Raw genomic sequence first — 12935 nt, 5'->3', positions numbered from 1 at the left:
ACGTTGGAGCAAGTGAGCATGTGTGAATTGACTCATGTTCGAATCTTTTTGACAATAATAATTAGCTCGAGTTTGTCACACATGGTTAGCCTAGTGTGGTTTTTACGTCTCTTTTATGGTTTGCGAACTATTATTATACGAGAGTATACGGTTTTACCCAGTGCACCTATTTGGCTGACTGCGCATTTTCCTTGGGTAAAAAAAGAAAAGCAAGGATCCAAACCCAGTCAATTCTACTTGCTACAGCTCCTATATGCTTATCAAGTTACTCCCCCATAAGACAAATTGGGGAATGACTTAATTAAGTCCACCACATTTGAATTATTCATAACTAAGAATTGTTCAAAATATACATTTAATACTTGATAAGAGAGTTTTCGTATACCTAATCAAGTAAAGCATCGACTATCGGGATTATGGTCTCGTAAATCTGCACACAGTCACACACATGTACGTAAATATGTCCAAAGCCAGTCTACTCTATAGGGAAGGTTGTAGAAAGAATTGCTTGTAAAGGAGGTAAGAAAAATGAAGCAAAAGTCAAATATTGGCTAACCAAACAAAAGTCAAATATTGGCTACGGTTGAACCTCAAAGTTGCACAAGTGGCTGAAATTTTGTATCTAAATGAAAAATGCTATTTACACCAAATACTTGTAAGAAATATACATACATACAGAGATTATATATATATATTATTAAATTCTATAATATTTTGATTCCTTACTTAATACAAGTGGACTGGCAATTCTGATACTAATGTTTTTTTTTTTTTTTTTTTTTTTTTGATAAGTATACTAATGTTTCTTTTTATTGTGAAAGAAAAAATGGAACTGTATATTAATTTTTCAGAGCCTTTGAATAATTTGTTAAAAGCAAACCCAAAAGATACAAAAATAGAAGGCCCACATCTCTCACCTATGTGGGCTTTTAGCTGATTTTGTAGGTCCAGAAATAATTCGATAAAAAGCAAAATTGAAAATCAAATTGTAAATAATTAGAAAAAAAAAAAGGGGCATTCCGAGAATTGAACTCGGGACCTCTCGCACCCTAAGCGAGAATCATACCACTAGACCAAATGCCCAACTTGTTCATTTTGGATAATGATATTATATATTAGTGCATACATACAATTTAAGTTACAATCATCAATTTAAACCGATGTATGAAGCACACATAATTTATGTTAAATTCTAAAAATACAATTCCATAAGTTAATCTTTAACTTCTTTTGTTGTTGTTGGAATTCCATTAAGTTATTTCGACTAATTAAAAAGTAACAAAATTTGTATACATAAATAAATACTAGATTAATTACAAGCAATTAGGGAGTCATGATTCCTACTAGCTATATTAATTAAAAAAAATAAAAATAAAAATAAAAAATGATGGGTATAACTTAGAGTTTACCTCAAGAACTTGCACTTTGCTGCGCCACTAAAACAACCAATCATGGGATTTGTTTCTATCACTTCTCCACTACCCAAAATTATCACACTCTTCTTACTCTTACCATTAATTTCACGCGCATGGGTTTTTGCAAGCAAATAAAGTAAAAAAGGTAGTTTTGTGGAGGATTAACAAATTCCTTATTATTTTTTTTTTTTTTTTATAATGTGGAGTGTTACATTATTTTCTATATTAATATACCTATAATAATCATTGTATTATGATGGAAGAAAAGGGTAATTAAATCACATGCTATATATGGTAAGTTTCCGTCACCTATGTAGCACGGATAGGGGAACGTCGATACGCGAAACAGGGAAATAGACACGGATAAACCCTATATTCCGGAAAATTGGATACTAAAACATGAGAAAAGGCGTAAATATTAAGAATATAGGTATATATTCATAAATTCTAAAAAATATTATGAACCTTAACATAAATCTTGACGGTCAATTATAGATGTGTATCCCAAAATTATGTTCAACTTAGAGCATCTCCAACCATCCATATTTTGGGATGATATCAGCTAAAAATCCATCCATATAGCATTTGTAAGCAAAAAAACATGCTCCAACGGATAAGCTAAATTATTGCTTGGCAGGTAAAATCAATCCTCCACCAGCTAAATATACCATCTACTGTACATGAAAGCTAAATGAAGATAATATTAAAATAATCCATAAAAAGTACTATCTGGACCAAAGCCCACGTCTGACATTTTGTGTATTTGATTTTTTTCCTTTTGATTCTATAAATTTCATTTATTAGGTTTAATTTGTTTATTTAGGTAATTATATTCAATGTTTTTTTCTTTTTAAAAAAAATTATATTCAATTGTTTATTTATAAAAGACATGTGCCGACATACGAGGTTTGATTATTTTTTATAAATTATCAATGTTTGATTCATTATTAAATTTATATTAATAAATTAATAACTATTTATTTTAAATATATATATATATATATATATATATATATATATATATATATATATAACATAACAAATATCAATTCATAAAATAATTAAAAAATAATAAAATATAATAAAATGCTAAATTTTAAATGATATGGTTGAAGTAGGATAGTAAAAATTGAGGTGGTATAACACTATTGAGTAGCTATTATAGATATAACATCTCCAATTTTAACTCTTAACCTTGGAGATGCATATCAATGCACAAATTATCTATAAGACCTAGCAATATGTATTCCTATAGGATTAATATCTATAAAAAAAATATTAAAAGGCCACTAAAAGTAAAAAAAATAGACATAAGATTTAAGATTTTTTCAAATATACATAATTTCGAGTCTTTATTTAAAAAATATTTTTCATTATCACTAGAAACGTCTCCAAAACTTTTAGATATTTACGAAAACGGCACCAAAACGTTTTGGTCAGGTATTACGGAATTTCGATTTCGATTTCTCGGAAACGCCGTGCAACTTAATCCAGCACATAGTGCCCAACTTGGGCGGTGGTGGGCCTGGTCCTGGGCGGCTGGAGGCTGCTAAACTCAGTCCCATATGTCATGCTTGTTGACCATATCCTAATATAGTAGCCTTGTTAATTAATTTCTATTTATATTTTAATTAGCATTTTGAACTATTCACCTATGAAAAAATAAAATTTAATTGATGATCAACTTATATTCATATACTATAGCATCATTATTAGCAGATAATGTATTAGTTGTATTCACCAATTTATTATTATGAGCTAGACGTTGCATTTGTATGAAAACATTTGGACCTACTCATTTGAATTGCCTACTAACAAACAAATAATTTAAAATTATGTAGATGTTAAATCGACAATCAATTATACTTCTTGTATCTTAAACGGAGATAATTTTGGATTGCTCGTGGTCGCCACTTGAAATTTACTGAATATCGGACCATTTCTTTTCCCACTAAAATTATAATCAACTTCAAATTATTTGATCGAAAAACATTAGGATTAGTTGTGGGCACCAAGTCCAGATCCGTTATCTTAACGGGCCGTTGAGTCAATATATAATTAACATTAACCGATCAAAACCTATCGAACTAGGGGATGGAAGGCTCTGGAGGCGAGAAATTTCGTCTTTTGATGTAAGAGACCATTATTATTTAACGTTTAATTTTAGGAGAATCAATGAAAGTTGCACAAATAGTGGAATTGTTGTGGATGTTGAATAATCAATTATATTTTTTTATTTGATTTTGTTGTAAAATAATGAATAGCTAATGGAGGATTTTATTTGATGGGGCAATCCAATTCCAAATGTAGTGTTGAAGAAACCGAAAGGTTAGAATTTTTTGGCCTAGTGTAAGTGCCTAAAAATGTTAATGGTGAACCCACCACTTACATTAGGTGGTTAATTATGTACATTGCCATTTACTACTTAGTTTTTAGTGGATTTAAATATATATTAATTAATTCCTTGAATAGTTTTTAGAAGATAATTATTCATAACGAAATTTCGATATACCCTGATTTTTTTGGTAATAAGTAATAACTATTATCATAACGAAATTTCGATATACACTGATTTTTTTTGTTTTGATAGAGCAATAGTAATGAATTTATCGTACCAAAATTTCGGTAATGGCAATAGCTGCCCCACCAAAGCAATCTCTCTCTCTCTATGTGTATATATATAACAAAGATTAGCCTCAGTACTCATTCTGTAGGGAACATAAAAAAAAAATGGCCACTCTCAACCATACTTATATCCTTCTGTTATTACCGTTGCTTTTGCAATTTTATTCTGGTACGGCAATTTTTTTTTTCTTTTAATGTGATTTTATTATTTTTTTTAATTTTTTTTTTAAATTGGCACAAAATGTATCTGCAGTTAAAAGTGAACTGCAGTTAAATTACTACTCAAAGAGTTGCCCAAGAGCAGAAGAGATTATCAAAGAACAAGTCGCCATTTTATACCGCAAGCACGGAAACACAGCCGTTTCTTGGATCCGAAATCTCTTCCACGACTGCGTCGTTAAGGTTGACATCATCATTATATTTTAACCAATGTTTAATTTATTGTATGTATATTATATACATAGTACTAATAGTATTTTTTTTTTAATTTTATCTACGTCGGGGAAAAAAATTAAAAAATTATAAAGTCATGCGACGCATCGCTTTTATTGGACACGGTAGTTGGAGTGACGTCGGAGAAAACGGCGGCGAGGAGTTTCGGGATGAGAAATTTCAAGTACATAGACACAATAAAAGATGCACTTGAGAAGGAGTGCCCCTTGACTGTTTCTTGTGCTGATATTATTGCTCTTACTGCTAGAGATGGTGCAGCCCTGGTAATTTTTAATTTTAATTAAAAATGTATTTATTTAATTTTAATTTTAATTTCATTATTTATAAGGATATATAATATATTGAAATAAAATATATTTGGTGGTGTTACACACAGTTGAAAGGCCCAGAAATAAAAATGAAAACAGGAAGAAAAGATAGCAAAGAAAGTTATGCAGCAGTGGTTGACAAATTAATCCCTAATCACAATGACTCAATGTCATTAGTTCTTTCAACATTCCAATCAATTGGTATTGATACTGAAGGAACAGTTGCTCTATTAGGTAAAATTTATTTATTTTATATTTAATTGCGATTATTTATATTGATATTTTGTTAATTTTTCGTGTAGTAATGTATACGTAACGCCACGAAGACAATTTTTTTTTTTCTTTCTTTGAATTCGTAAATAAAATTTTGGGGTTTCACCACTATATGAACTGTTAATGGCTCGTTTGGGTGGTAAGATTAATCACGATTACTTAAATAATTGGACTTTATCGAATGTTTAATTAATTCAATTACTTTTTGTGTTGACCATAAATTATGAAAATTATTATGTTGGCTAATTGCTCGTTTGGTAAAGCTTACTTTAAACAGTTGATAAGCTCTTATGTTTGATAAGTTGTTTTAAGACCTGATAAGTTGTTACATTTTGTTTTTAGAATTAATTTCTGAAGTGTTTGGACAATGAGCTTATAAGCTATTTTTATTCATGTTAAGATCTTAAATAAAAAAAGTGGGGTAGATGTATTTAAAAAAAAAAATTGCTGTCAAGAAGCTTATTTTGTGATTTAAAACAAAAATTATCAAACACTTTGAAGAAGCTTATAAGCTTTTAAATATTTTATAAGTTCTTTGTAACAGTTTATAAACTTAAGCAAACACCCTCTAACTTTTCCTTAGAAACTAAAGAAATAATAACTCTTTGATTCAACCATGAACTATTTCAGGTGCGCATTCAGTCGGACGAGTTCACTGCAGAAACATTGTGCAAAGAATATACCCGACGGTAGATCCATCTCTGGACCCACAATACGTTGAGTACCTCAAGTTCCGTTGCCCTTCACCGAATCCCGACCCAAAGGTTGTCGATTACGTGAGAAACGACCTCGAAACTCCGATGGAGCTAGACAACATGTACTACAAGAACCTCTTAAGCCACAAGGGATTATTGCTAATTGATTCGGAATTAGTTTCTAATCCAACTACTTATCCATTTGTGGTGAAAATGGCTGCTGATAATGCTTACTTTCATGATCAATTCTCGAGGGCTTTGCTCATTTTATCTGAGAATAATCCACTTAGTGGTGATCAAGGAGATATTAGAAAGGATTGTCGATTTTTAAACCACTAATTAACAAGAAACGGGCTTTTTTTTGGTTGAATAAAATCGGGCCGGGTCATGGGCCTTATTCTATTGGGCCGTTTATTCTATTCCCCATTTGGACTTCTTATTTATTTTCTGATACAACTTTGTAACTGAATTTTAATTTGTGTGGGAATCTAAGCCTTCTTTATATTTAATGAAGTATAATGTATCTGATAAGTATTCTAGGGTAAATTACAAAAAGACCCCTAAAAAACACCCCATCTATATGTAACTACTAAAATCCCCGTGATGTTCGTTTTCGTCTTACACCGACCCTTTACAGTGTGATTTTTCACGGAATTTTTTTGATTTCACGGATTATTTCCCCAAACTTTCAATTCTATCTATACATGTAGGGCATTTCTTTATGCTATTTAAAAAAATAAAAAATGCTCTCAAAGGGATAATGATAATATTAAAAAGTTGTGAATGTGCCACTTCTATAAGGGTACTAATGATATACCTAATTGGGCCGATCCAATGGGCCCATAATTTATTTAATAATTAGGTCCTCTACACGAAAGCCCAAACACCTTCAAAATAGAGCTTGAGCCTAACAAAGCAAATCCAACCCAATAAACGACATATAAATAGAGGTTTTACTCATTTTATTAAGGTACTTACTATTATTCACAAGGATTCTAGAGCACATATTCTCTCTACCATCTCAACTATCCGTATATTTGACTTGAGCGTCGGAGGGGTTTCCGCCGGATCAACCCCGACTTCAAGTGTGTTTATTTCGCAGGGATCTCAGGACCATCTAATTGGCGAGCTACTGATCCGCTTTGTTCTCCCAACTCGTTTACCACACTATCTCAGAGGGTTTTAAATAATTAGCATCATCAGGTAGAATCGACATTTTTCGAGAAATATTCCCTAGAATAAGAAAAAATCATGAAAAATCACATCGTAAAGGGATCGATGTTATACATAAACAAACATCGGGGAAGTTTTGGTAATAACTGATAGGTGGGGTATTTTTATAATTTAATCTAAGTTCAGGGGATATTCGTAATTTATCAAATATTATGTATTCTCTAGTTAGTTTTCAGTTGACTAAGGCATATATTATAATAGAATGTTAATATATAATTACTTTTGTGTGAATATGAGAGAGAGAGAGAGAGAGAGAGAGAGAGAGAGAGAGAGAGAGAGAGAGAGAGAGAGAGAGAGAGAGAGAGAGAGAGAGAGAGAGAGAGAGAGAGAGAGAGAGAGAGAGAGAGAGAGAGAGAGAGAGAGAGAGAGAGAGAGAGAGAGAGAGAGAGAGAGAGAGAGAGAGAGAGAGAGAGAGAGAGAGAGAGAGAGAGAGAGATTATTGAATGGTATTGTCCACATGGCTTCAGAGAGTGTGCTGGATTAACGCTATTTTTTGTTGTTTTCCTAAAACCCACAATTATTGACAACTTTATCTTCATTGATAAATAAAAATAAAAAGAATTAGAAGAAAGGGCTCATCTCACTATTTATCCCATCCCTGTTTCTGGACTGGACCAGGACCAAATCTCCAATAATGCAATCTATTTTCTGTTCAATTAATTGACCCATTAATTATTTCCTATACTGCTAAAATCAATGGAATTTTCCAATTTTGTGAATTATATTTATATCCCACCTTTTAAGTGCAAATGTTCAATTCCCTGATTTTCTACATCATCTCATTAATTAAAATTCAAAAAGCCCACTATTTAATAGAAATTATTTAATCTTCATAAAATTCTAAATTAAGCACTGAAATTAAAATATGTAATATACATATAAATTGCAGTGCAGCAGCAGCAAGAATAAAACACCAAAGTACAAACATCGGAACTGGAAAAGCACTTTTTTTTTTTTTTTTCGATATTGAAAAGCACTTTTCACTATATATACTGTGTCCGAAAAAATAAATTTCCTTTATTATTATTATTAGTATTATGTGTTTTTATGACAACCGACCCGCACAAAAATATTACCGTTAGATACAACACGTGGCGTCCACCTGTCTTCTCCCATCCCTCCTCGGATTCGCTCCTCTCCCATACCACCACCACCACCGTTCACACACACACACACACACTCCCTTAATTATTTTCTTCTTCAGTCTCTCTCTCTCTCTCTGTCACGGGTGAGAAAAAAAGAACACGAGACAGAATAACTTCCTTGATTATTCGTTGATGGGTTATTGTTCTGAATTAATCTAGACAATGACGTCATTTTCCGGCGGGTTTTACTTTTGTTTCATTCTATTTTGTCTCATCTCCGGCGATGTCATAACCGCGTCTACTGATTTTGACTTCGGGACGCTTACTCTGTCCACCATGAAGCTACTCGGCGACGCCCACATGAGCAACGGGAGCGTCAGACTCACTCGCGATCTCGGCGTCCCCTACTCCGGCGCCGGCAAGATCCTATACTCCAAACCCATCAATTTCCGGCGACCCGGCACCCAATCCCTGGGGAGCTTCTCCACATTCTTCTCGTTCTCCGTCACGAACCTGAACCCCTCCTCCATCGGCGGCGGATTAGCCTTCGTCATCTCGCCGGACGACGAGCACGTCGGCGACGCCGGCGGGTTTCTGGGCACGATGGACGCGAATGGCGACCAGAGCGGCGTCGTGGCGGTGGAGTTCGATACCCTAATGGACGTCGAATTCAGTGACATCAACGGGAACCACGCGGGTCTGGATCTGGGCTCCATGGTTTCGACCCGGGTCTGCGATTTGGACACCGTCGGCGTCGATTTGAAAAGCGGCGACCTGGTCAACTCGTGGATCGACTATTCCGGGTCGACCCGGTTCATCAAAGTCTACGTGTCGTATTCGAATTTGAAGCCCAAGGAGCCCATCATATCCGCCGCTCTGGATCTTCACGACTACTTGACCAACGATTTCATGTTCGTCGGATTCTCCGGGTCAACTCAGGGCAGCACGGAAATCCACAGCATTGAGTGGTGGAGTTTCAGCTCCTCCTTCGAAGAGTTCCCGAGTTACAACTCGGTCATACCACCACCGCCGCCGCCGCCTACAACGGCGAACTTAATGAACCCCACCGCCAACACAGTCACCCCTCCGCCGCCCTCCGCCGCACCGGAAACCAACACCACCACCACCACCACGCCGCACGAGGACAGAGCCCCCGGAAAGTGCCGCAACCAGCTCTGCAGAAACGGCGCCGGCGCCGTCGTCGGAGTAGTAACCGCCGGCGCATTCTTCCTAGCGTTCTGTGCCCTAACCCTAATATGGGCATACAACAAGAAATTCAAACACAACAAAAACCCTACCCCCATCACCACGCTAGCTTCCGACGTAATTAAAATGCCGAAAGAATTCTCCTACAAAGATCTCAACACCGCCACAAAAGGATTCGATCCGAACCGAATCATCGGCCACGGCGCATTCGGCACCGTCTACAAGGGCGTACTCCCCACCACCGGAGATTCCATCGCCGTGAAAAGATGCACGCACAAAGGGCAGGGGAGAACAGAGTTCCTCTCCGAACTCTCCATAATCGGAACCCTGAGGCACCGGAACCTCGTCCGCCTTCAAGGCTGGTGCCACGAGAAGGGCGAGAGCCTATTGGTCTACGATTTAATGTCCAACGGTAGTTTAGACAAGGCGCTATTCGAATCGAAAACCGTCTTGCCGTGGGCCCACCGGAGAAAGATTCTCCACGGCGTGGCGTCCGCGTTAGCGTACTTGCATCAAGAGTGCGAGAATCAAGTGATCCATCGGGATGTGAAAAGTAGCAACATTATGCTGGACGAGGGTTTCAATGCAAGATTGGGCGATTTCGGATTGGCTCGATTGACGGAGCACGATAAATCGCCCGACGCCACGGTGGCGGCGGGTACAATGGGGTATTTGGCACCCGAGTATTTGCTAACGGGTAGGGCCACCGATAAGACAGATGTTTTTAGTTACGGGGCGGTTGTGCTTGAGGTGGCGACGGGGAGGCGGCCGATCGAGAAGGGGGTTTCGGCCCCCGGGGGTGGGAGTTTGGTGGAGTGGGTGTGGGGATTGTATAGGGGAGGGGGGTTGATGGGGGCGGTGGATCGGAGGCTTGGCGGGGAGTTTGATGAGGTGGATATGAGGAGGGTGATGTTGATTGGGCTGGCTTGTTCGCACCCCGACCCGGTGGCTCGGCCTGGGATGAGGGGTGTGGTGCAGATGCTGGTTGGGGAATGTGAAATTCCGATTGTGCCCTTAGTGAAGCCGACTTTGAGTTTTAGTACGTCGGAGCTGATTTTGACGTTGCAGGATAGTGTTTCGGATTTGAATGGGATGATCGAGATTTCCACGTCGTCGTCGGAGAATAGTTTCTCCGGCGACGGCGGAGGTGGGGGGAGAAGTGGTGTGGACTTGGTGTAGATGATGGTGTGTGTTCAGATTATTAATTTATTCTTTGATTCGTTTAGAGTTGTGTGTAACAAACATGGTAACTTGATTAATAATAACATTGTTTTACATGATTAAATGTGGTTTATTATGTATGCTTAATCCAAGGGCTTTTGCAGTTTTATATCAATTTATTTAAGCTATTTAATTACATTTTTACCTAACCTCTTATGAGAATTGGAGTTTTGGCATTACTTTGCAAAGCTATTTATTTATTAGATAAAATTTGAACAAGATGACAAAATTAATGCCATTTTATTGCATGAGTTGGATAAGATTTTGTGTGGAATTTGGAAAGGTGAGTTGTTGCTTTCCTAAGTAACCTATGAGCCAAAAGAAAGGCACATATTGAATTGGTAAAAACATTATGGAATTTGCCCCCCTTTTATTTGGATTATATAGGAAAATATTTGTTTTTTGCAAAAAAAATAAATAAGTAAAAAATAAAAATTAATTTCCCCTAAAATAAATTAAAATCTAAAAAAAAAAACAGCATAAATATAGGGCATGTAGACAATCCATAAAAAAAAAAAAAATAGGGCATGTAGACAAGGTCACAACAAGAATGACATAGCTTCACGTGCCCATTATTCATCGGCACCACTCCATAAGTCAAAAACCACTTGATTTTAAATAATTAAATTATGTTCCTATAGATAGACAAACAAATTATTATCCCCTTAGACAATATTCTTTAAGGGGCATTGTACTTTGAAATTGACTTGTCCAATCACAACTAAATTAATGGGACAAAAAAAAAATTAGGCGATACGATTATAATTCTTTTCCGAATTTCGAAAATTCCGATTTTTATTTTTTCATTACTCATATAATACGAATATCATTGTATTTGTTTATATTTTAGGAGAATACAAAATAGAATTTCCGGTTTCAAAAAATGTTATTTATTTATTTAAATTCGATGAAATCCAATTTATTCGCGTGAATTTAAAAAAATGGGGCTATATAAGCCCAGTAACAAAAGTAGCCCATGTTCACCATGGCCCAATAATATGGGGGTGAATTTTATAAAACTGCATAAGTTGAAGGACGAAATGTAGAAATTACGTCATGACTGTTATAGCTACAATAATTAATAAAACACACTCCCAATTTATGACCATCCTCTCACGCGCGCACACACGCACTGGTTACGTCAATCTCCCCATTTTCGAGCTTATCGATTTCTCTGTTTCCTTGTTTTTTCAGAGCGCCAACGGATGGATTTCGACGATGTGGTACATTCTTCTTCTTCTTCTTCCATGGATCTCAATTTCAGTTTTATTTTTCAGCAGATCTGATTCGATTACTGTGTACTTTCGTTGTTCTTATCTTTGATCTGTGAAATTTTCTGTTTCAACCGGATCAAAGCTATGATTTTTAGGTTATGTATGTTTTTTTTCTCAGCGATTTGTTTTTGTATCGATTTTTCTACGAGCATTTGATTTTAGGGCAAATAGAATGTTTCAATTTCAGAGTTTGACTGATTCTGTATGATTTAGAGGGGATTTTTTTTCTTCTTTTAAAATTAGAAATATATAATGCAGTTTTGTAATTTTTAGATGCTATGAGCTTGTCAAGTAATTGAAAGAACATTAATTTATTTATTTTCATACAATGTTGTTCATCTTTTCGAAGCTTGATTTTTCAATCAGAGTGCGATTATTTATCAGTGTGTTCGTATTTTATTTTCTCGAAGATACATATATATTGTTTGTGTAGTGAAGGAGATTCATTTCATTACTGAAATTAGCTCTGTACACGAATGCACGAATGCGAGACGATCGAATTCTAATTGTTGTTGTAAAACATTTTTCCGATACGGTACAATTGATATATGCCTCGTATTTTATTCTTGATTAGTCTATCGGTGTTGGTTTTCTTGATTGTTTATCCAACTCGAGACAACTTTGCACCAATTTAATTATTTTACGTCTGCTGTATGTATGGATTTACAGAAAAAGGCGGCCAAGGATGTTGAAGCCAAAGGACTAAACCCAGGATTGATTGTCTTGCTTGTGATTGGTGGGCTGGTCGTGTCGTTCCTTGTTGGAAATTACGCGCTGTACGTTTACGCGCAGAAAAACCTTCCCCCGAAGAAAAAGAAGCCCATTTCAAAGAAGAAGATGAAGAAGGAAAGACTGAAGCAAGGCGTTGCTGCACCGGGAGAATAGATCAATAACTATAAATGCGTTCCCCCGTTTACAGATTGAGCTGCTGTTTGTTTTTTTGTTCTCTCGTATATCTCGTGTTCAGAACTTTGTCTAGAGAAGCATAGCAGCGTTTTGTCTGATAGAACTTTTGAGCTTTTATATTTAGAACCTACAACGTTGTTTTGCTAGCTGACTGAGAACTTATTGCAGTTTTTTTGTAGTTCTTGTGTCTGAAAGTTATGGATTTTTATTTTTATTTTTTTTAATTTGTCATGATTAATAC

General features: G+C 35.8%; 3 protein-coding genes and 1 non-coding gene across 4 annotated transcripts; 3 read left to right on the top strand and 1 right to left on the bottom strand.

The window, feature by feature from the left end:
• Window positions 1-1011: 1011 nt before the first annotated feature.
• Window positions 1012-1083, bottom strand: TRNAP-AGG (transfer RNA proline (anticodon AGG)). The gene has a single exon. It is a non-coding gene; the product is annotated as a tRNA-Pro (tRNA).
• Window positions 1084-4117: 3034 nt separating this feature from the next.
• Window positions 4118-6278, top strand: LOC105952774 (Peroxidase superfamily protein). The gene is made up of 5 exons (XM_012976354.2): window positions 4118-4209; window positions 4294-4442; window positions 4568-4756; window positions 4870-5035; window positions 5705-6278. Exons 1-5 carry the CDS (start codon window positions 4146-4148, stop codon window positions 6106-6108), a joined length of 972 nt encoding a protein of 323 aa, XP_012831808.2. The 5' UTR covers window positions 4118-4145; the 3' UTR covers window positions 6109-6278.
• A 1763-nt stretch (window positions 6279-8041) lies between these two features.
• On the top strand, window positions 8042-10578 carry LOC105952876 (L-type lectin-domain containing receptor kinase VIII.2). The gene has a single exon (XM_012976460.2). It carries the CDS (start codon window positions 8310-8312, stop codon window positions 10470-10472), a length of 2163 nt encoding a protein of 720 aa, XP_012831914.2. The 5' UTR covers window positions 8042-8309; the 3' UTR covers window positions 10473-10578.
• A 987-nt stretch (window positions 10579-11565) lies between these two features.
• Window positions 11566-12918, top strand: LOC105952877 (DNA-binding protein S1FA). Its single transcript, XM_012976462.2, has 2 exons — window positions 11566-11737; window positions 12458-12918. Exons 1-2 carry the CDS (start codon window positions 11720-11722, stop codon window positions 12671-12673), a joined length of 234 nt encoding a protein of 77 aa, XP_012831916.1. The 5' UTR covers window positions 11566-11719; the 3' UTR covers window positions 12674-12918.
• Window positions 12919-12935: the final 17 nt, after the last annotated feature.

This window comes from Erythranthe guttata, chromosome 10 (assembly GCF_056151865.1).
Source record: "Erythranthe guttata isolate IM_541 chromosome 10, IM_541, whole genome shotgun sequence".
NCBI lineage: Eukaryota > Viridiplantae > Streptophyta > Magnoliopsida > Lamiales > Phrymaceae > Erythranthe > Erythranthe guttata.
Note: the sequence above shows the minus strand (reverse complement) of the source record. Positions and strands in the feature narration are given on the sequence as shown.